We start from the raw sequence: 25,670 nt of genomic DNA, 5'->3' as shown, positions 1-25,670 counted from the left end.
TGGCCAAGGTACTCCACTGTAGAGCTGTAGAATGAACACTAGACAGTTTTACAAAGAAACTGTGCTGCTGCAAAACCCCTAGAACCGCCGCCAGGTGTTCGCTGTGAGTCTCTACCGACGGGTTGTAGACAAGTATATCGTCAAAAAATACAATGACGAATTTCCGAAGCATCGACTGAAAAATAGAGTTCATTGCTGCCTGAAAAGTGGATGGGGCATTTGTTAGCCCGAAAGTTATCACCATAAATTCAAAATGGCCGTCATGAGTGCGGAAAGCCGTTATAAAAATATCCTCGTCGTGCATTCGAATTTGGTGGTATCCCGATCGCAAGTCCAATTTCGTGAAAATTCATGTTTGCCAAATTCATCAAAAATTTCATCCGCCGTTGGGATCGGGAAATGATCTGGCGCGGTGGCGTTGTTCAACGCACGATAGTTTATGCAGAAACAAAAAGTTCCATCTTTCTTACGGATGAGGAGCACTGGCAACGAGAAAGGACTATTACTCCTCTGAATAATGCCTTGCTCTAGCATTTCTTTCACCTGTCTCTCAATTTCATTTTTTTCAAAAATAAGGGTAGTGATAAGGCGTTACGTTAATAGGTCGGGTGCCCGAAAGGAGGTGCACGCGATGATCGTTGAGATTCGCAGGAATCCCTGTAGGCACGGTAAAAATTGGCCTAAAAGTCTCCAATACCTTCGTCACACTCTGCGGCAGATTCGCAGGAACTCCTCCTGTTTGTCCCCGCTTGCTGTTGCCTGCTCGGATTCCAATAGAAAAATCTCGTAATATTCCAAGGTGTCGGCCGAAGACGATAAAGAGAATAGTGACTAGAGATTGATCCGACGTGGTGGAGGAAGTATCCCCTCTAATAGAATCGTCTTGTCTCCCAGCCGAAATTCCAAAGTTTTCCCTGCGAAGTCTGTAGTGAATTTTTCCAGAGATTCGAGCCAATCCATTCCCAAAATCACATCCGGACCATGAACCGGTAAGATGTGTAGATCCACCATGAAAACCGTACCCTGAACAACAAGCTTCGTGTGGCGTGAAATATGTGTATAAAGCAACGCCTCGCCATTTCCCACATACACCCTAAAGGGGAATGGGTGACAGCGGTAGATGTAAGCCTTCCGCAATGTTAGGATGTAGAAAATCTCGGTCGCTTCCCAAATCAATAAGGATACATACCTCCTGATCTTGGATCAGACCCGTCACTTTCAGATGTTGAGATCGCTGGCTGTTCTTCATGGCGTGAACATGGGACACATCTGCTGCCACTGTCTCCTCCATACTTAAATTTACTCCCTCCAATTCCTCAAGGACGTCATCCTCTTCCCCATAACACAACAAGTGGTGTTTGTACACATGACCCCCTACCCATTTTTCAGGGCAATAATAACAAAGGCCCTTCCTGGAGCGTTCGGCTTTCTCTGCCTGCGATACCCAGATTAACGGTGGTTTGGGCACGTCCCCTGCTTTTCCTGCAGTACCCGAAGTTTTACCTGAGGGAGCCGGCGGTTGGGATGACTGCTGGGTGGGGAAGAATCCCGATTGCACTCGGTTGTCTCTGCCCTACCATTGGCGACGCGGATTCGCTGAAGGTTGGTGCTGAATTGCGCGATCAGCCAGTGTATTTGACAGCTCCATCGCCAGGGCCATAGCAGCCACGAGGGACGATGGCCGATGCAACTGCAAGCGTTCCTGCATATCCGGCTTGAGCCCTGCGACAAATAGCTTGAAAAAATCGAACTCAGAAACTCCCTTAACATGATTGAGGTATTTCTCGAACGTGTCATGATAATTCAACACCGTTCCTGTTTGTGTCAACTTCGCAATCAATCGATAGTATTTCTTAAAGCTCTGACAATCAAAACGATGTCGCACATCCTCCAAAAAATCCTGTCATGTTACAAAATCGCTGTTGGCACAATAGTTGAATACCTACTCAGACGCTGGAAGGTCAAACAACATGACGGCATAATGTAATCGTTGTGCTTCGGGCATCATCAGGTGATCAAAGTAATACTGGACCCTGGAGATCCAATTTGTGGTGCCAGTTCCATCGAAATGTGGTGGCCGCATTTTGTTCCGGTCTGGCTTGTCATACCCCGCCATGTGAGATTGGAAACGTTGGGGGAGTGGTCCTAACAAGAAACTGGACGATCAAAGGATTGATCATACCCACCAAATTGGTTTCGAGAGGGGCGAGTACTCTGCTGGTCACAACCGGCTCCAGTGCGGCTCCTGGGATCGCAAAGGCCACGGTTCTCCGTCCAGTCTTCCTGATTACCAAAATTAGGGTTTCGGGCTCTAGAACCCTTATCCCACGATCTCCGCCGACGATTCCCCTCGTCCTCCAAATCCTCTTCATCCTCAAAACCTAAAGGAGGTTTTGCATCGCGCGATAGGCACAACTCAAGATTTTCGAACCTTCGATCCGTCTCATCCCGCCACAGATCAAACTTGTCGAACCGATCTAGCAATCGGTCAATTTTGAGACCAACAGGTTCATCGTTGTGTAGGTCATCCCCAAATTTCCCATCGAACTCACTCTCCTCCACAGTAGGGCGGTGAAAACCTCCCTAGTCGCGGCGGCCCACCGTGAACTGCCGACGCGAAGAAACGTTCGGAAAAGTGTCAGGCCTTGAGGAGCCCCAAACTGCCTTTCCATTGTTGTTGAAACGTTTCATGAGTATGTAAGTTAAAGCACCATATGTTAAGGTCTTTTCCCTCAACGTTCGTCGACGATTCTTGCTCGACGATGAAAGAACTCTCCGGCGCCCAATCGTAGGGTCGGCAGAAACAAGATTCGGTTGTGCGCGGGACTCTCCCGCCAGCTCGAAGTCTAGGGTTTGTGATGTTTGACTACGAGAAGTTGGGTAAATCGTATATTTCATTCATATCAAGATTATGAACAAAAGCCCTATTTATAGACTAAGGACCCTAGGGTTGGTTCGACCTCCTAATCATCCCGGAAAAAAACCAACAAAGAAAACCCGAAACGGAGATTATAATTACGCTCGACACTTAACAAAAATAAAATAGCAAAAATACCAATATTTAAAGAAATAATAAAACATAAAATAACTTGCTATCTAGTTCACTATCTAGGAACGAAGTCGCCTAGCTTCTCCAGCGGATGCACGTTCCTCTTCGGCTTTGAAGTCGCGATGGACGGTTGTTGTACCTCCCTTCACTCATCCGATCGTGCCATCGCTGGTGTCTCTTCCACAGGTTGAGGTACCGTATCAAAACATTTTGTGTAGTTGCCTCAAAAGTGATCTAGCTTTGTGTCAAATCAAGACAGCTGTATAAGGTTTATAGAATACCTATTCGACGTGGTACTGATTATTCATTTGTGCAGCCAGAGTAATTGAGGAAGAGGTATTTGGAATTGATAATTTATGCTGGATTTCCGAAAAAGCCAAATTAGAAGCTTCCAGACGTGCTGAGTTCTTGATTTTTCAAACTGGCCGGAATGACGGCTTTTGGGAAGGCCTTCTACAGATATCAACATGATCTTGTGCCTAATGTGAGGAAATGGTGCCTGCTTTTAAATTGGGAGTTATTTTATTTCCATTTTCTAATGCTTTATAATTATCGTGTGCAGCTAGCTGCTAAACTTGAAGCACTTATAACCTATGAATTCTTTGATCCAGAAAGCTAAGCCAGCTCTTACTTTTTGGATGTTTTGTGGAGTTCCAGCGTCTTCCCTTTCTTCTATATCGTCTAGGTATAGGGTGTCCTAAATTACAAAAATGCATGCTACAATCATTTTGCCAATGTGATCATCAAACTATTACTAACTCCGTCCCCCAAAATTTGTCCCACTTTGATCCAACACGGATTTTAAGAAATGTAATACTCCCTCCGTCCCACTTTAGGAGTCCCGGTTGAGTTCGGCACGGGTATTAAGAAATGTAAAGAAAAGTTGGTGAAAAAAGATAGTGGAATGTGGATCCTACCTTTTTATATTAGTTTTATAATAATATGTGAGTGGAAAAAGGTTAGTGGAATGTGACCTAATACCATTTATGGAATATTCCAACCGGGACTTCTAAAGTGGGACACCCAAAAATGGTAAACCGGGACTCCTAAAGTGGGACGAAGAAAAATTTAGTGGATTATGAGTCCTACTTTTATATACTTCCTCCGTCCCAAGGAAGATGACCCCTTTCTTGGGCGGCACCGGATTTTATGCAAATTTATTTTGTATGTTGAGAGGAGAGAGTAAAATAAGAGAGAGAGAATAAAGTAGAGATAAATGTGTTTCCATTTTAAGTAATGAGTCATCTTAATTGGGACAAACTAAAAAGGAAAGTGGGTCATCTTCAATGAGACGGAGGAAGTATTAGTTTTATAATAAAATGCGAGTAGGAATGAGTTAGTGGAATATAAGGTCCACTACCAAAAATGGTAAAAAGTGAAATGAGACAAATTTTGGGAGACGGACAAAAATGAAAAAATGGGACAAATAGGCTACTACCCACTTTATAGTTTATATGTGTACTTGTACTAGTATTGATCACTTACTAATTAATAAAAGTAAATTGCGTCCTTTATCTGCGCAATAAATGATAATAGTGACACATTTCAGTTCAAAATTTTCAATCTTAGTGATATAATGATTCTATTACTATTATAATAATACTCCCTCCGTCCCATAAAAGTTGAGACAAAACTTTTGGGCACGGAGATTAAGAATTTATATTAAATAAATAAGAGAGATGAAAAAAGTAGGAAATATAAGAGAGAGTAAAGTAAATGATGGAATAAAATAAGAGTGATTAGATGTTTGTCTTTAGTTAAAAAAGAAAATGACTCAACTTTGTTGGGACGGACTAAAAAGGAATACGACTCAACTTTTATGGGACGGAGGGAGTAATACATTTAAATTTCTATAGTAGGGAAAATAGCTAAATAAATAATAATTTTTTTGTCAAATTCTGGTTTGTTCATACTTTTCAAAAAAATTAGAATGAGAAATTACCAAGTTTCAAAATTTTGGAATCATCTCAATATGTCTTTTTTCCAATAAAACGCGCGAAGATGTGACAATCATATTTATCTACACCGAAAAAACAACGATAACACATAACGACGTCGTTTATGCTATGAATCTAAAACTTAGAAATTTTCCTCCTGCACAAGGCAATATGGTGACCTATTTTGGTTGGGATCCAAATGATGGAATGTGGCGTTTCTTACAATAGATTTCATCAAAAACCGTCGACAACATAGAGAAGTACTTCCTCCGTCGCGACCTGATTGAGATTTGAGACATTTCTATTTTGGCATAGGAATTTAGGAAGTGATGTTTAGTTAATTAAACATCCCACAATGACACCTGACTGGATTGGAGCTGTGAGATCACCCCACAACGCAAAGGAGGCCAGAGAGTCGAACCCGCTCGAGTGCCAGATGTGCAACTTTGCTACTCGACTGGGTGGGGGCACAGGGAGAGTCTAGGAACTTCTACCCGATCAGGTGGAATAAGGCTTCATAGTCACCTGATGGCATAGTCCAATTTGTTGTACAACAAAGATGATAATCAAGTTTCATAAAACATGTTTGCATTTTCAAGAGTTTAATGACTATATAAAACATTTTTGTATTAATTATATCTATTTTTGTAGTGATATCTAACCATGGATATTTAAGTACTAATCTAAACTCTAAAAGGCACAAGATTCATATCTATCTCTTGTGGAGTTTCTCTGTGCGGTGGAAATTTGGTTGAAAGGGAGGCCACTTTCTTTGCAGTTTCCATGTAGTTCTTGTATTTCAAGGCCACATCTCGTTTCATACTTCCTCCGTCCCAATGAAGATGACCCACTTTCCTTTTTGGTTTGTCCCAATCAAGATGACCCATTACTTAAAATGGAAATCTCTTTATCCCTACTTTATTCCCTCTCTCTTACTTTACTCTCTCCACTTAACACACAAAATAAAATTGCATAAAATCCCGTGCCGCTCAAGAAAGGGGTCATCTTCCTTGGGACGGAGGGAGTACTATTTGCTTGTTTCACATTGTGTTCCATGTTTAATGCCTTGATCATGCTTGCTAAAGATGAGCTATATTGATCTTTGTGTGAGATTTTTTTGAAAGTCCAAGTCCCCTTTGTCCAGTTGATCTGGTAACAGGACAGGAATCTCTGGCCGTACATAGCTATGAATTTGATGGCTCCTAGAATGAAGTCCACTTCTTCCTCCGACATGTAATATGGGATGCTCACTCTTGTCCATCCGGGCTTTATTCCAACATATCCTGATGGGGTTTGGTGCCCCTTGCACAGCGGAAGACTTGTACAAAACAAATAAACCAGACGTAGGATCTATTTGACCGATTATGCGATTAATCAATTCACATGTTAAAAAGATAATTGCATGCTAGAACGCAAATAATTCATGCTCAAAGAAAGTAAATCCTAAAACATGAATTCTACGGTTTAGAGTTACCAATTTGATTCTCCAAAGAATCGTCGATTGCTCGCGCCTTCTCCACGATGATCTTCAATATTAGATCACGAATCTTCTCTCTGGTTCCCGAACTGTATCTCAATATCAGGGTGGGCTGATCTCATCAAAATACTAGGACTCGAATAAAGAAGACAGAAGAAATCCTTCTCCAATTAGGAGAGAAATTCGAACTCCTCTAGGTAGAGGGGGACGAAAATTATGAATAATAATAATGAATGATTTATGTCTCCTTTATTCTCCTGTTTATATTAAATTCCTTTTGGGCCCAGACAGGAATCTATGGAAGGTTTTGGATATAGGCTCCCCCAATTAGCTTTTTACTAATTAAATTGAACCCACAATTTAATACAAGCTTATATTGGAATATTACGAGCAGCCACTACAGAAGTAATATTGAACTCTCCCCATCCAAATCCGAAATTACAAGTAATCCGGGTTTCCACTTTATTTATTATTTATTTCCTGCGCTTAAGATATAAATGTCCACTAATTAATTAATGTCTGCTATGGACTTAATTAATTAATATCTTATTAATTCCAAGAGTGGACTTAGCAAGAAACATTTATTTATTATTCATAGAGTAATAAAACTCCAACTGGCCAGTTTTCCGAATAATAAAACCTTGTTCGAGCTCCTCTTGAGGACATTATCAAACGAGACTCACCTCACGCACGTTTCAACATTATAGCAATCCTAGCACCGCTAGATATTAATCACCACTACCCAATATATCAGGATTATTGGGTTGCGAAAAACCCGCACCATTTGATAAGTCAAAGTAGTGCATAATCAATACTGTATGCTCAATGCTAACATATGTAGATTAAGAAATAGTATTTTATCAAGACGTAGTCTTTCAGTAGATAGCATAAAGACACGTCTTGCTGTTAGATCCGTTTAGTGCTACCACACCAATGTCATCTTATTTCAGTAAGGCTTAGAAATATGCGGACTGACATTGCAACCTTTCACGATAGGTAGCCAAACCCTATCTAGGTTGTGAAATTCTTCTTTTTCTTTTGCAAAGCATTGCATAGATCTGACCGTGTTACCTTAAAGTGGACGACGCCCACAACCGGTCTACTAAGCAAAAGACTTAGACTTTGTTTACTTCTTATGCATTTAAATGTTTGTAAAACATCTTATAAATGCACAAGCAAACACAATGTAATAATAATAGTGATTCTATTCGTGCGAGACTGCTCGAATAATACTGAATCGGGTTAAAAGTGGATTGTAGAGTTTTACGTATACAAGCAAGATTCTATTCGCGCGAAACTTGCTCGAAACATGCTTTTCAGAATACCAAACCTAACAATCCCTACATCAAAGAGAGAAAACATTATATATGTATATATGTTAGGATCGCATACTACTAGACTACACATTAGTTTGATATTGTTCACTTTGGGCCAAACCGCATATACTACCTCCGTCCTTGCAAAATAGAAACTCTTAAAATGACATGTGTTTTAATGCACAATTGGTAAAGTAAAAGAGAAGAAGTGGTAAAGTTTAGAAAGTTTCTATCTTTTAAGAGACGACTCAAACTGGAAATAATTTCTATTTTTAAGGGACAGATGAAGTATTTGTTTTTGGGTCACTCTCAAATGACCTCAAACTAATTGGGTTGGACATCATTTATATATTGCTTCAAACTTTCCTCATTCCCGATGTGGGTATGAGTTTGCAACTCAACAAACCTCTCTTTAATCCTATACCACATATTGAATGCAGTCGACACATCCAGTCATAAAAGGTCCAACTCTACCCCGAGTCATCCTGGGCCTGACTTCAACCCAAGTCCTCGACCCAAGCCACCTGAACTCTGAGATCACATATTAGTTTAATATAGTCCGTTTTGGACCAAGCCTTTACGTATTTGTTTTTGTGTCACTATCAAAATGTCTCAAACTAATTGGGGTTACAATAACTAGGTATAGTGCTTCCAACTTCCTTTATTCTCCAATGTAGTATACGTTTGCAAATTTCAAGCCAACAATATAAGACTTCATTAATTATAGTATAAGACAAGGAAAATCAAGGTATTCTAATAAATGAAAAACATAGACTATCTGAGTAAATCACCTCTTTGATGAAGGATCTCATGGCAAGCGAGCAGTGCTCTTCAAGATTGAGTAAAGTGTGAGCGTAGGAGCCGGCACAGGTGCAGCCTCCGCGGGCTTGAATGCCGAAGTGGTCATTAAGAAGCTTTGCGACGAAAGAGCCATTGAGAGGCTTGCCTCTGCTCTTGCTCGGGGATGAAGTATGTACGCGGAAAGATAAGATGGCTTGTCTCTTCACAACAGTGCTGCCTAATATCACAATGTTGGGATTGCTAATCAATCGTTGCACTGCTTTCTCAATCTGTGTTTTCTCTAACATCTCTATGGCTTTATAACCTATGAAATCTTTGATTCAAAAAGCTAAGCCAGCTCTTACTTTTTGGATGTTTTGTGGAGTTCCAGCGTCTTCTCTTTCTTCTATATCGTCTAGGTATAGGGTGTCCTGATTCACAAAAATGCATGCTACAATTATTTTGCCAAGGTGATTAAATCTATACATATATAAAAGACGAGTTTTGGTCATTATTTGAATTATATATAAGTTTTGGGCAATATCTTGAAATTTAGAAATTTTGGGTGATGGTTATAAAATGTTACATAACGTTTTATTAAAATCACATAATGACTCCCTAAAGTAAATGTCATTTATAAAATAATTAAAATAATGTAGGAATATGTAACTGCCGATGGTTGGGGGAAAAGATTAAAATTGATAGACTTTTGAAGTAATACCATTAATAATATAATGTAACCTCATATGTAACGGCCGATTATAATGTGATTATAGTATACTAAATAATTCTATTTAATGATTTATGAGGAGTTTTCTATGCGTTTTTTGACTTTTCAAATCTATGACTAAATGTATCCAATTGATTAAATCATAAATTAATATTCATTTTAATTATTATGGATTACCTAAACAAATGCATTTTTGTTTCTAGGATTATTGGTAGCCTTAAGTTTTTATCTATAAATACATGTTCTTTCATTGTAGAATTATCTTTTCAAAGCAAACATTAGATAAATTTCAAAATTGCTCCTCAAAGGATTCAACTTCAGCGATCGACGACGGGAGCTCTTTTGCAACAGTTAATGGAGACGGAGGCGGTGAAGATATAGTCCTGTAAAAGGCGAAGAACCGAAGACGCGAGTCGGAAGTTGTGGAGAGAGGGTTGTGTAAGAGAAGGTGAAAAGAAAATAGCACTTTTAAATCTTATTTTGAGGACCATTCTCTATTTGAATGTTTTAGTTCATAATTAAGTTTTTTTTTATTGTTATTATTTTTTGTTTTTTTTAATTTTGTTTGAATATTTTTCATCTTAGCTATAATAGTGATTTTTTCTCAAATAAAGAAATCGCAGAAGCTAACTATCTGTAATATTTTGAAGCTGAAATTGTACGTTCGTCGCCTACTTTCATAGGTTTCATGCAAAAAAAAACATCCAAAGTCAGCAAAATGGAACAAGGGAGCAAAGAAGATGAAGAACATAAAATATCCCAATTTTTTTCTCACTACATAAATCATTAGTTTGGAGATTAAGGAGGAGAATAAAGTTGGGGTAAAGAGTCAACGATAATTCGATAGGTTTCATGCAAAGAAAATACTCAAAGTCAACAAAATGGCGAAAGGGAGGAAAGAAGACGAAGAATATAAAATATCATATTCTATATGCGCACGTACATAATTATCAAATTGGAGACTAGAGAAGAAAATAAGGCCGAGGGAAAGAGTCAACGATAGTTTCGGCCTTTCGTGTATAATAAATAAGCAGGGAGAGGAGTTGCAATGCGCGCTGATAGTGAGTGTTTGGTTTTTGTTTTACTATTTATTTTCTTTATTTTGCTATTCTTATTAATGTACTTTTAAGGTAGTTTACAAATAGGAAAAAAAATTTCCATAACTTATGAATTATTGTTTTATTTATTGTCACTTATTTTATTTTTTAATCTTATGTAATGATATTGTCACTTATTTTATTTTATTTATTCATAATATCAAAATAATAGTACGAAATATTCTAAGTCGCGCATAGTGCGCGTGGGTTAAAACTAGTTATTAATTAATAGGCTACTACCCACTTCATAGTTTATATGTGTATCTATAATAGTATTGGTCACTTACTAATTAATAAAAGTAAATCGCGTCCTACCTAAAAAAAATGGTTAACTGCGCAATAAATGATTATAGTGAATTAGTGACCCATTTGAGTTCAAAATTTTCAATCTTAAGTGATATTAGGATCTCTTACTATTATAATAATAATACATTCAAATTTCTATAATAGAAAAAAAAGCTAAATAAATCACGATTTTTTTTTTGTCAAATTTTGGTTTGTTCATACATTTCAAAATTTAAATGATAAAACACAAAGTTTCAGAATTTTTGCAATACTGCAAAAAAAACGCATTTTAGTGGCGGAAATATCCGCCAGTAAATAGCAATTTTCCGTCACTAAAGGTGTTAGTGGCGGATTTAGTGGCGGAACAGAACCGCGGCAATATATTCGCCGCTAAAATATCAGTGGCGGAAATTTTCCGCCACTGCTGTTTAGTGGCGGATTACCCACGGAAAATTGTCCGCCCCCACTGATTAGTGGCGGATTTGGGGCGCCATTATTAGTGGCGGAAACTATTTCCGCCACTGAATTCCGCCACTGTTCCGTCACTATTAAGCCACTACATATACTGCTATTTAATGGCAAAATGGATCCGCCACTAAAGTTTTTCACAGATTTTGATTATATTTATTTTATTATTTATCCACCTATTATGATAATTTTTCAACAGATCAATAGATTTTTCGTAGTAAAAATAACAATAGATACATCAATACTCATATATTACTCATAACACCAACGTTTAATAATATTGAGCATCAGTGCAAATTCTAAAACTTAGTGGTGCAAATTTAAATAACAAAATGTAGCTTCTAAGTCTACAAAATAGTGGGGTTTTTGGCAAATTTATCATCTATAATCTTGTTCTTCCCAGTCCCATGAACTTCGTCTCTTTCCTTTCCAAATCTTGGATCAAAATTATCTGTTCATCTTTGAGCCGCCTCCTGAAGCCACACACATACACATTAGCATTAAAACTAGTGTTTGCCAATGATATTAAAGGGTAATTAACCTAAACTTGAATATTTTAATCAAAAGAATCTAATAGCATAAAAATCAAACCTATGAATCCTACAGAGCTAGACAAGGCTGATTTCAAAAATCCATCATATTAATCAACCAAATCATTCTGTATATGTTGGCTAATAAATTACCAAATTTAGGATTCTCTAATTACCACTTCCAGTCTAAGTAAAACTTCAACAACCTATTATCAGACAAATTATTTATCCCTGATTAATAAGTCGTCTGAGATATTCAGAGATTGCAAAGTCAGATTTCATTCTTTTCAGTTATCACTCAGACACAAAATACATGATAATAAGCAAGTGCATTATAATTCCATGAAAAGGGGCTGAAACATAAGATAAAAAAGTCAGTCATATCAATCGAAGATGGATATGAATTACACATGAATAAACACATAAATTTCATGAATAACAGGTGAGCGAATAAAGTAAGATCCGAACTTCATTAAGAGCGAAAGTTTAATACCTATTTTTTAATATCTCAATAATAAAATTAATGTATATATATTCAAATTTATGCATATTACTCATGTTCACCAGATTTGATATATGAATAAATATGAGTAAATTTCATAAATAACATATGAACTAATAAAGGATGAACGAAAATTTTATGTTTATTTATTCATTCTTATTAATAAAAATTCACTGTATTTATATTTAATACATGCATCATTAAAAAAATTGGGGGAATAATAGAATAAAGAAAGAAAAAGCAAAGGAAAAAAAACAGCAGCAGAAAGCAAATGAACATTCAAACTGATTTCACTCGTAAAAATGGTCTCCACTTCCGAGTAAAAATTCACTGTATTTATTTATTCATTCTTAGTAATAAAAAGTCACTGTATTTATTCATTCCACATTCTCAATGGATATTTACTTGATGAAGATGGGTCTTACCTAATGAAGTTTAGAATAATATAAGCAGATGCTCTTTCGTTTACATCAAGAAGAAAAAATCAGCCATATCTATATAGCTGGAAGGTAGTTAAAACCTTATAAACCATGATTTAATGTGGTATTATCTCCCTCATCATATCGCATCCACCAAATTATTGCAACTTCACTAATTTCAAAATGGATTAATCTTTGGACTTGTTCAGATTAGTGGCAAGTTTATCTGTACAAATTTAGGCAGAAACACTGTCTTTGAAAAGCACCTAGAGATTTAGTATCAAAGATTATAGTATATAAATCCTATATTCACTTTTTCACTTTTTCTTTAATAGGTTGAGAGTAAGTCTAAGATTTTAATTCAGTAATTAATTTATGGTAATGCTTTAATGTGAATGATAACATGGTGAATAAAACGTGCAAACTTTCTCCATAAAAATATAATAGACACACGCATACTTCACCATACACACACACCACTTATTCATCACCAAAACTTACAAAAGTATAAACATGTCCACACACAACACACACTGATATAACTCAAGAAAGAAGAAGAGAAAAACACACACACAACACATAGTGCATGGGAGAAGAAATGAGGAGTACGCATATTGTACTGAGCAACACAAACTACAAGCATATGTTAATCTGCCAGCACATTCAGCATAATGAATCAAGACTTCTGTATGCATCATCACATAGACCAATTGATATAAACATACTATCATTCATAAATATGATATACTCCATATAATTCCATGGCTAGTTCTATCAAAATGTAGAAAAAATTCAACAATCAATAATATCAACAAACCACAATGAATTCAAAATGGTTCGCACACACGAACCTCTGTGGAGAATCAACCGATTCCGGCTTCCTCCAAATGCTCTTTGCATAATCAACGCAAACGCCCTCAAGCTTCTCCTCAAACTAAAAGTGATAGCATTTTAACACCTTAACACAAACAAGCATCATTAGGAATAGACTAGCTTAAAGAAGCTATAATTGCACAAAAGGGAAAATGATAATACCTGTTAGGAACAACCAATGTGGCATTTGAAGCTATTAGATTATTGATAGCTACATCCTAAACTTATGATTTGGAGGCTCAATCTAACCAATAATGTTAATTAGGTCAAACACACGACAAATTGAAAGAAGAAGGGAGAAGACTGAGACCTTGGCTGGAGCAAGGCTGGAGCGACAACGACGGGGCGGAGCAGGGCTGGAGTGGCGACGGAGGCGAAGGGGATGAAGTGGCGACGGCGGTGCTGGAGCAGCGACTGCGGCGGTAGACCTTGAGCGGCGACTGCGGCGAACGGCGGTGACGGATCTGGAGTGGCGAATGCGGCGAACGGCGGTTGCGGATCCGGAGCGGCGAATGCGGCGTACGGCGGTGGCGGATCTGGAGCGGCGACTGCGGCGAACGGCGGTGGCAGGATGGAATGGCTACGGGAACGGCTGGGAGAATTTAGGGCGGTGCAGTGAATTGAATGTGTAAGTGTAAATCTAATTGAGCCCTAATTTAATTTCATATTTGTAAAACAATGGCCGAAATAATCTGGCAGTGGCGGAAATTCCGCCGCTACATTTTATTTTTTATAATATCAAGAATATTGCATCGTATCTATCTGTTTTGCTCGATCTAATCTCAATCTTTGTATACGGTCCACTGCATCAAAGATACATAATTCATAAATAAAATAAATACATAGTAACCACAGTCTAGTGGAAGAGTGATTAATGTACGATGCAATCCACCTCTAAAATTATAGTATTCCATAAAAGATGAATTATTGACCTGGCAGCAAAGTCGAAACATGCGAACACTCCGTATTGGTGGAGGAGGCGGGCGATGGCGCGGGTGTCGGTAACGATTCCTGTGACATTGCTACAAGCGGAGAAAGACCTGAGCATTTGGCGATTTTGATTCTTGAAGAGACTAAGGTTGTTGGTCAGAGCCTCCATGTCGATGTGTCCGTGGCGGTCGAAGCCGATCTCCACCACCTCGGTGAGGCTTTGCCGCCAGGAGAGAAGGTTGGAATGGAGCTCATAGGGCCCTACGAAGACCACCCATATCTCTTTGTCGCTTAAGCATTTTAAAACACTCTCCCTTAGAATGGAAGGAACGGCGATTCCCATGACTTCTTGGAGGCGTTTGATCGCAGCCGTGGAGCCCGACCCGCAGAATATTATGGTGTCTTCTTCTCCGCCTCCTAAGCATCTCTTCACGTAGCTTTTCGCGTTGTGCACCATCTTTGTGGTGTTGTATCCGACATAGCTGTCGCTCGTGTGAGTGTTGCCTAATCGTAAAAACAACTCATTTTGCTTTCAAATACGTATACGACTTCCTATGAAAAATAGTTATATTTTCATTTTATAAGATGGCTATTAAAATTAGTTTCTATTTTTTTATTATCAGTCTATGTTCCAATTTCCACTACTAATATGTTAAAACTTGTTTGATCCACTATGCTAATATAAAGTAATTTTTTATAGATGAATGTAATATTATCATATCATATTAATATAGTAATATTATCTCATGATGTGATATAAAGGAATTCCACCATGGATTTTAAAGTGTCCTATATTTACAATTTTGTACAAGTAGTTACTATATAAGTATATCGCTGAGATAACAATTAAAAATTATCTCCGACTATTGAATTTACAAATTTGCATAAGTAGTTACTATCTATCACTAAGATAATAATTTAAAATTATACACTCTAACTTTGTGTTAGCGAACCCTACTTATCTACCCTAATCTTGTATTTGCAACCAAAAAGAATTCACTCTCATTGATTAATTAAGGTTTTATGATCTATCCATGATTATTGATGTACTTACCATAGAAGGGAAGTAATTTGGTTGTAACATAGTTCTCAATGTAGTGGAGGGGGCGACCGGAAGCAGTGTGATCGGCGTAAGTGAGGTGGCGCCGACCAAAGGTAGTTTCGAATTCGGCTGTGGCGCCAATAATTTGAGAGCGCAACCAACTAAGTTTCTTCTTTGTGGAGTCGTTGGTCTTAGGCACACCTCTTCCAACTACATGAAATGGAACATTCTCATGGCTGACTATGTCATCACAATGATGATGATCAAGAGCATCATTCATGAAGTTGTTGATGTCTTGATCTGTTAGGTTTGGTATACTGAAAAGCATGTTTCGAGCAAGTTTCACGCGAATAGAATCTTGCTTGTATACGTAAAACTCTACAATCCACTTTTAACTCGATTCAGTATGATTCGAGCAGTCTCGCACGAATAGAATCACTATTATTATTACATTGTGTTTGTTTGTGCATTTATAAGATGTTTTACAAACATTTAAATGCATAAGAAGTAAACAAAGTCTAAGTCTTTTGCTTAGTAGACCGGTTGTGGGCGTCGTCCACTTTAAGGTAACACGGTCAGATCTATGCAATGCTTTGCAAAAGAAAAAGAAGAATTTCACAACCTAGATAGGCTTTGGCTACCTATCGTGAAAGGTTGCAATGTCAGTCCGCATATTTCTAAGCCTTACTGAAATAAGATGACATTGGTGTGGTATACTACTGAACGGATCTAACAGCAAGACGTGTCTTTATGCTATCTACTGAAAGACTAGGTCTTGATGAAATACTATTTCTTAATCTACATATGTTAGCATTGAGCATACGGTATTGATTATGCACTACTTTGACTTATCAAATGGTGCGGGTTTTTCGCAACCCAATAATCCTGATATATTGGGTAGTGGTGATTAATATCTAGCGGTGCTAGGATTGCTATTATGTTGAAACGTGCGCAAGGTGAGTCTCGTTTGATAATGTCCTCAAGAGGAGCTCGAACAAGGTTTTATTATTAGGAAAACTGGCCAGTGGGAGTTTTATTACTCTATGAATAATAAATAATGTTTCTTGCTAAGTCTACTCTTGGAATTAATAAGATGTTACTTAATTAAGTCCATAGCAGACATTAATTAATTAATAGACATTTATATCTTAAGCGCGGGAAATAAATAATAAACAAAGTGGAAACCCGGATTACTTGTAATTTCGGATTTGGATGGGGAGAGTTCAATATTACTTCTGTAGTGGCTGCTCGTAATATTCCAATATAAGCTTGTATTAAATTGTGGGTTCAATTTAATTAGTAAAAAGCTAATTGGGCGAGCCCATATCCAAAACCTTCCATAGATCCCTGTCTGGGCCCAAAAGGAACTTAATATAAATAGGAGAATAAAGGAGACATAAATCATTCATTATTATTATTCATAATTTTCGTCCCCCTTTACCTAGAGGAGTTCGAATTTCTCTCCTAATTGGAGAAGGATTTCTTCTGTCATCTTTATTCGAGTCCTAGTATTTTGATAAGATCAGCCCACCCTGATATCGAGATACAGTTCGGGAACCAGAGAGAAGATCCGTGGTCTAGTATTGAAGATCATCACGTGGAGAAGGCGCGAGCAATCGACGATTCTTTGGAGAATCAAATCGGTAACTCTAAACCGTAGAATTCATGTTTTAGGATTTACTTTCTTTGAACATGAATTATTTGCGTTCTAGCATGCAATTATCTGTATAATATGTGAATTGATTAATCGCATAATCGGTCAAATAGATCCTACGTCTGATTTATTTGTTTTGTACAAGTCTTCCGCTGTGCAAGGGGCAATAAACCCCAGCAATTGGTATCAGAGCCAATTTTTAGCTCTAATTATATGGATTAATTTCATGTTACGTGAATTGCTTGAATGCAATTATTTTTCGTTTTATGTTCGTTGTATATATGATATTTCATATGGAAACAAAGTCCGTACATAAAAGAACGAAAACAACTTTGACGGAGGAATGTAAATCTAGTTTATATATAATAATTGAGTAATGATTACATTCCTTTGATAACTCCAATTACGTAATGATTTCACATGAATCAAATTGCTGATGACTTCACATGTAGGCAAATATTTTTCTTTTGCGTGAACCTTGAATCGAATTAATTCGGAGGCAATTTGGAGTCATCCCCGACGGCTGTACGCGTTAGAAGCAGCACCGTGAAGGTGGCTGCGCATCAGCAGCGGCGGGCTGGCGGCGACATGTGCGGCAGCCGCTGCGCGGGCAGCGTCACAGCAGCAAACCTGGACGGAGAGGGTTTCCCGGGCTCGAACGTCGACGGAGATGGCTGGGTTGGGCACGATTTTGTGACAGCAGCGACGTCTCCGAGCAACAGCAGTTTTTGTTCGAGTGGGAGCCCAAGGGTCGGGCGCGTGCAGCGGTGACGAGAACGACGCAGCAGCGACATCGTCACGCAGGCAGTAGCGGCGAATTTCGAGTGGGAGAACGATAGCGCTAGATTAGGGTTTTCCCTATGTGCCACGAAGAATCGTCTCATCTCGTGACTTCGCTTTCCAAATTTAAATTAGGGTTTCCTAACCCTTAGAATTATTTTTGGAAAGTATTCAATATTAATTTGGAAATAAGATTTGAATATATCTTTTGTGAATTTTATATATTATATAAGATTTGATTTTGTATTAAATCATGGATTAATTATAGATTTTATCCTTATTTTATGGATTTGTATGGATTTAATTCCTAGATGAATCCTAGTTAAATTTGGACAATGACAATCTAATTTTTATCTATATTCTATGGATTTGTATGGATTTATTCCTAGACAAATCTTAGTTGGATTTAGATAATAAAAATATTATTTTATTCCTATCCTATGAGTTTATATGAATTTATTCATAGATAAATTCTAGATGGATTTGGATAGTGATAATATAATATTTTATTCTTATCTTATAGATTTGTATGGATTTGTTCCTAGATAAATCTTGGATAAATTTGAACAATTATAATATAATATTATCGTATTCTATGGATTTATATGGATTTAATCCAAGATAAATCTTAGATGAATTAGGATAAACATTTATATTAATTTATTTTATCCTATGGATTTGAATAGATTTAATTCTATTAAGACAAATCTTAGATGGATTAAATGAGTATTAATCCAAGTTATCCTTATCTTTTGGATGTATGTCCTAGATAGATTAGGATGTTAATGATATATAAGAAAATCCTTATTTAATTGGATTTAGATAAATTTGTTTATCTAAGAAATCCTAAGTAATGTTAGATATATTCATGATGTCTAATCTAAATAGATTTAAGATTTGTATAAATCTTGGTTGATTGGATTTTATTTATGTTAAGGATTATGATGGAAATGTTTCTATCTAGTAATATCCTAATACGTTTTAAATAATGATAATCTTAGATCAACGTTATCTTGAATTGTAGGATTTGATTTTATCGAAATAAAATCTTGAATAATCCTAAATGGATTTAGATAGTTAACTCCATCTTCATAAATCCTAAATAAATTTGGATAATTATGATCCAATATAAAACTTAATTATTTAATTGATTCTCCCTTGACTAGATTAAATAATTGTCGATAATTATCCCGTGTGTTTAAATGCCATGCATTAAATGGATTTATCTGTTTATTTGGTGTTTATCTATTTTTAAGTGGATTATCTGCTTTATCTACTTATGTGATAATTATGCAAAAACCATACAAAATATCTAAGTGATGATTACAACAAGTGCGTTGTATACGGTCTCCATCGGTTGGACTGCCAAATTTTGTGAAGCTGATTTTCTAATATTATTGCCACCTGCAAAGTAGGGACAATAATCCTACGAAAACAGTAAGTTCATAAGGGCGGACTTCTCACATAATAAATAGAATGAACTAGAAAGTGGTTCCCAATGTTATTGCCACCTGCAAAGTAGGGACAATAATCCTAAGGAACTGCGAGTTTCAGGGTTCAATCAGAATTTATGAGATAACTTGGTTTTGTTATCAGCACATGAACATTGTTATGGGAGTGTGTTCTAGAAATAAAATTCTGTAATGCTAAATCTGATGGTCGTGCTTAGGCAACATTAGGCGTATTAACCTCCAAAGGAGGATACAATTTAATGCGTCGGTGTTGTGACCAGTAAAATTGTTAAAATTTTAATGCGTATTAACCTCCAAAGGAGGATACAATTTATTAATTTTGCTGTTGTAAGATACATAATTGTTTTTGTGGTTATTTGTGATTATGTATTGAGCATGAGTATGTGATAATAAGTTTCTTTGCCAAATCGTCATTATGTCATTTAATATTTGTCTGCGATCCTTAAAGAAAGAAAACTCGAATGCCTAAGTTATGTAGACCGGAAATGAAAATGGATAAAATTCTCATCGCTGAAAGCTTGGAGTTTATACTCAATGATTCATGTCCTCCATTTCCTCGACATAATTCCACGAAGAATGTTCGAGAATACATTATGCATGTACTTGACAAGCTCTTTGAGGAATAAGGTCAAGCTATTTTCCTTTAAGTAGCTCGACAAGTCTTGGTTAATGACGATGAAAGATGGATATCAATAGAATCTGTCAAGATGATTCGATTGGAATATCCTAGAGTGACAGAATGTTTTGAGGATCTTTTGATCACTCAAATAGTTTCTGACACAAGTGATCGCCTAAAGTAACAAGAAATGACTATAAGAAGGTTTAACTGGAAAGTAGAAAATCTTCAAAATAATAGTCGTTGTATTACTATTAGAGGAAAGTAACATGATAGATGGCGAATTCATAAAGGCTGCATTTTTCTTAAGTCCTAGTTCATTTGAACAAAAGACTAGATATGGAAATGGGAGAGTCTGGATTGTCATCGAAGTTTGTTTAAAGCGAGAAAAGATGCTTTGTGAGTTGGATTGACCTAATTTATAAGGGGACAATGACTTCCATGATAATGCAATTTCTAAGTAAGAGATCTTGATCCAGTTAGGTTTTTGTTGCAGTGGGAGCTATTAATGCTCAACTATTGTTTTAATTGCTAGTCCGCGAGCAATGAAGAAAAATAACTAAAAGAAGACTTGGATTTAAAGGGGTTTAGACATCATCATTGTTTCAAAGAGTATGGAACAAAAGACCATATCAAAATACAAATTCTATCAAGTCAAGCCATTGAGTGCATTTGTACTACTAACTCGTATATCACCTTGGATTAATGCTTCTCTGGAGATATGTGTATGTGCATCTCACTCTCAAAATTGTATGTATAGAAATAATACTCTCAAATCAAAATACAAGTAGTGCTTACCATAGGCTTGCTCAAAATCAAATATCTCCTCTACTAGATGGTGAAAGTGAATTTAAAATCAGAAAAGGACATTATTAAGGTTGTAATGTGACTTTTTGGATGGTAGGGAAAATTTAGGCTTAAGTGGCTGAAAAAGTATAAGAAGCACAAGTACCCACATACTACAACTCCCAACAAAAGACCATTTCCCAATACAAATCTCAGATAAGTAAGACTTTGTCGAACTTCTTCTTCTCATCCGATCCCCACTTATTTATAAACCCAACCAACTCCACAATTTTTTTTTGTTCTTCTAGACTTCGTCTAGCTAATACCTCCATTAATTTTTTTTTACAACTCCCCATATGTGCTTCCAAATTTGTAGGCTTATCACTCTTGACGGTGACTTAACAATTATTTGACATTGGGACACTTTTTAGGCTAGGAGGGCTAACTAGGGACTAAGACAAAAATATATACACTTGTGAAGGGGAAAACAAAGAATGCCTAACGTCATCTCCTAAATTCACATTCACTATGTAAACTTAATATGATTAGGAGCAAGTTCTAGAAACAACAACAAGCATATGATAAAATCACACAGAGCCAAAGTTTTGGCTCAAATCTCACTCGGGTAATACCATGAATCAAGGCAAACAAACAATTCGTAACTTATGCTCCTATCACTCAAACTCTTAAGTCAAAGACCATGATGGTTTATAAGATGGATGATGTTTTTATCATTAACAACTAGTCTTTACCCCAAGAAACGAGAATTCGAACAAGTTCAAATTCAATTCCACAACAACCAAACCAATGCAACTCACGGAGGTCTAAAGCAATGCAAATCTACCCTAAAACATAAATAAAAGCAACAAAAGACAACTAATCAATTTGAAAAAAAAAATAAAGTAGTAAAATTGTGCCTGGCGGATAATACTTGTCGAGGAAGGCAGCTACAATGTCCTTCCATGTGGAGACCTTTTCTATGGGCATACATTCAAACCACTCTTTAGCAGAATCAGTTAATGAAAAGGGAAAGAGTCTTACCCTTATGGCGTCGTCGTCGACACCGTTCAATTTGAGAGTGTTTGCGATCTCCACAAATTGGGAGAGATGGCGGTTCGCGTCTTCTGTGGCCCTACCTGGAAAAGGAGATTGCTCAACCCTTGGAATAAGGGGCATGCGTAACTCGAAATTATTAGCTTCAATACGAGGTCCTTCGGAAAAGGTAATCATATTCTCATGATTGGAACATGTTCATCACGGGTTGTATCTCCTGATTCTTCTTTTCCAAGGCCTCCCAGGCCGCCCTTTCCGCATCTCTCTCATCCATCAGTAGCTTCACCATTTCCTGCAGTTTCTCGATGTCTGTTCGGTCACCCATTATTCCTGATCCTTTTTCACTTCTTATTTTCCTACGAGTTCTCTCAAGTTCTAAATCGAGCGTTTCTAGGCTGTCCTTCCTAGAGCGCGTTCGCATACAAATCTTACAAGAACCATAAACAAAAACGAAATAAAACTAAAATTAAAAAAACTGAAAGAGATTAAAGCCCAAAGTAGCAAAATTATCCGTTTGAAGATATCACTCCAAAGTGAATTGTCTTCCCCGGCAACGGCGCCAAAAACTTGATGCACTTTTTATTAGCACAAAATAAACCTGCAAGTATACAGAGTATATATAGTATAGCTAAAGGTCAGTACCGGATATCGAACACGGGGAAGACGAACAAAAAGTGTCTATCCTCTACTGAGACTCAATTACTATTTGGAAAAACATTTGGATTTTGAAAACTTTTGGAAAACTAAAAGCAAATAAGAGCATAGATCAAATAAAATGCAAATAAATCAAGAGAAAGAAAATATAGATAAGGGAATCCCAGGGATGTGTGTTCACAGTTATGGTTATACAAAATTCCAACTACAATACCCTAGCACAGTTATTACTTTGATAGAACGAGTCACCTAGATTATGCTCATGCGAAACAAACGTTGATTACAAGATTAGGGTTGTCAATCCTAACACGTAACTCCAAAAAGCTCCTAAGACCCTTGAAAAGTCCTCACTCTCAATTAATAATGCCGTTTTAAAGGAAGCTAGCTGTAGTGTCTACTAAGTGGACCTAACTCGCTAGAACTATGTCACAGTTATGAAGCAAGTTATATTAAATCATACACGATTGTGTCACTCAATCATGAAGCATCAAGATTAACTTAGGGAAGAAACAAAGTAAAAACAAAACGGATATTAAATAGAAAACGGAACTTGTATAACCAAAGTCGTTACTAACACATCCCTAGAATCCTATGAGTTTACTTACACATAATTGAATAAGCTAAAAACATAGATTGAAGAGAAGACAATTTGAACATAAAACTAAAGCAAATAAAACCCGTAGGTTGAATCCTTGTCGTTCTTGATGTTCTTGAAATCCTGCTCCAACTCCTTGCACCTGTGAAGTCCAGAGAGTCTGTTCCCTCGGCGGCGGACCGCCGCACATCTTTCGGCGGTCGCCAGACGAGACTTCTCTTCCGAGCACATTTTTACGAGGCGGCCCGCTGCATTGATCTACCCGCTGGGCGCCGGCGGTCGCCGCACACATCCGCGGCGGTCGCCGGTCGCCGTCTGACTCCAAAATAGACAAAATATGCAAATAATGGACGTGTAGAGTGACTTTGACATAAAAAATGGACCAAATAATGGCCTTAAAACAGTGCAAAATCCGAGCGTATCAATACGCTAGACTGCAATTTTTCCCGCCTGCAATATCCAATACGCTAGTGTATTGGATATTGCAGTCTAGCGTTTATAATATTGCAGTCTAGCGTGGTGTCACAGTGTCATTTTAAGAGTCTTGTCATTTTAACGCACCCCTATATATATATATATATATATATATATATATATAGGGAGATGATCCAAACAAGTATGCATTTAAATCCAGAAATGCAGCCCAAATCTTGGCCCTAGGATTAGAGGATCTAATGGTTAATAATTAACCAAAAACACGGAAGGTCATAATTAAGCAGGTTTAGGTCATATTATAAGATTTTGTTTTAATGTCATGTTAAGATCATTTTACATCATGCTTTGTTAGCATGACCTAAAAATAAACTAACTATGACCTACAAATTCCCTACGCATGATATTGTTCTGCGTTTCTGTATTTAAATCTAGTTTTCATAGATCAAAACCGTATATATATATATATATACATACATATATGTACACACACACACACACACACACACACATATATATATATATGTGTGTGTATAGGTTTGTGTTAAAATGACAACTCCTCTTAAAATGACACTGTGACACCACTTATACAACAATATTATAAATGCTACACAACAATATTTAATACGGTAGACAACAATCTATAGATTGCTGTCTAACGTGTTGGATATTGCTCTTCAAGAAAAATTGTTGTATAAGGTATTAAATATTGTTGGCCGTCTTTTTTTATCCTTGAAATTTTTTTTTTCTGGCCACGTGGCAGATTATTATTCGTCCACATGTACAAATGATTGGCTAGGAATGGTGGTATGTTGTTATTTTAAGGGGTGGTGGCACCCTAACACTCTCCTATATAGGGGTGCACTGGGTGCCACCATAGTTAGGATAACACCATACCACCAATATAGTCCGTTAGATCTCATTTATGACGCCTAGGATTAAGTTTCGTGAAAAAACATGGGTTTGCAGTCTACTGTATTAGATATTGCAGTCTACCTTATTAGATATTGCAGTCGTGGTAAACTGCAATATTGTTATGGTAAGACTGCAATGTTCAATGAACAGCACTGCAATCTGGTAACGTAAAATTAGAAATTTCCTATTTTACCCCTCCGTGTTTTTACACGTGGCAGCATGACAAGCACACGATTTTCAGATCCAATGGCCTAAAATGGTGGTATGGTGTTACAATAAAGATGGTTGTCATATTAACACATTCCTATATATATATATATACATATATATATATAAGGGTGTGTTATGGTGATGCCATAGTTAAAACGACAACTTGACAACCTAAGCAAACAATCTGCGATACATAAACAAGCAATCTACGATACGTAGGCTAGCAACTCGGCATACGGTTCCAATCAATCTGCGATACGAAATAAGAGCACTATGGTGACACCATAGATAAAATTACCATCTAAGCAAGCAATCCGCGGTACATATGCTATCAATATGTGATACATAGCCAAGCAACTCATCATATGGTTCCAAGCAATCTGCGATATATAGGTTATACTAAAATGACAACCCAAATTAAAATGAAAACCTACCACCAATGAGGTGAAGGAGCTGGCAGCGGAAGCGTGCATGAATTATAATCACATAAAAATCGGATCTATTTAGCAGATTATTTAGACAAAATCTATTCTCGTAATTCTTACTTGTATCATGCTCATAACTTGAATTAATCATGCTTTAAGTGCAATTGAAACCTAAAACATGCTTTTCTACGGAGCAGAAATAATACCTTATTAATTCTCCAAAGAATTGATGATGGCTAGTGACTTCTCCACGTGATGCTTTGAATACTAGACCACGGATCTTCTCTCTGGTTCCCGAATTGTACTCCAATATCAGTGTAGGGTGATCTCACCGGAATACTAGGACTTAAATAAAAGAGACAGAAAAACTACTCCACAGAGGAGAAGGAAATTCGACCAGCTCAATATGAGGGGGGCGAAATTTTCGAAAATTTTAAGAATAAAAATTGTGATTATTCTGTCTCCTTTATTCTCCTATTTATATTAAGTTCCTTTTGGGCCCAGACTGAGATCTATGGAAGGTTTTGGATATGGGCTCATCCAATTTACTTTTTACTAATTAAATTGAACCCACAATTTAATATAAGCTTAACTGGAAATGCTTATTTATTATTCATAGAGTAATTAAACTCCAACTAGCTAG

At 37.0% G+C, this 25,670-nt stretch overlaps 1 protein-coding gene and 1 pseudogene across 1 annotated transcript; both read right to left on the bottom strand.

Moving 5' to 3' along the window:
• Positions 1-1,573: 1,573 nt before the first annotated feature.
• Positions 1,574-25,670, bottom strand: part of LOC125197855 (uncharacterized) — a 39,453-nt pseudogene continuing 15,356 nt past the window's right edge.
• Positions 11,374-22,121, bottom strand: LOC148927523 (uncharacterized). The gene is made up of 6 exons (XM_089070139.1): positions 21,991-22,121; positions 15,448-15,752; positions 14,396-14,897; positions 13,626-14,266; positions 13,442-13,548; positions 11,374-11,612 (listed from the first exon to the last, which is right to left on the bottom strand). Exons 1-4 carry the CDS (start codon positions 22,119-22,121, stop codon positions 14,194-14,196), a joined length of 1,011 nt encoding a protein of 336 aa, XP_088926265.1. The 3' UTR covers positions 11,374-11,612; positions 13,442-13,548; positions 13,626-14,193.

This window comes from Salvia hispanica, chromosome 4 (assembly GCF_029641045.1).
Source record: "Salvia hispanica isolate PSC_SH4W2 chromosome 4, Shi_PSC_v1, whole genome shotgun sequence".
NCBI lineage: Eukaryota > Viridiplantae > Streptophyta > Magnoliopsida > Lamiales > Lamiaceae > Salvia > Salvia hispanica.
This window is presented reverse-complemented; position numbering and strand designations above follow the sequence as displayed.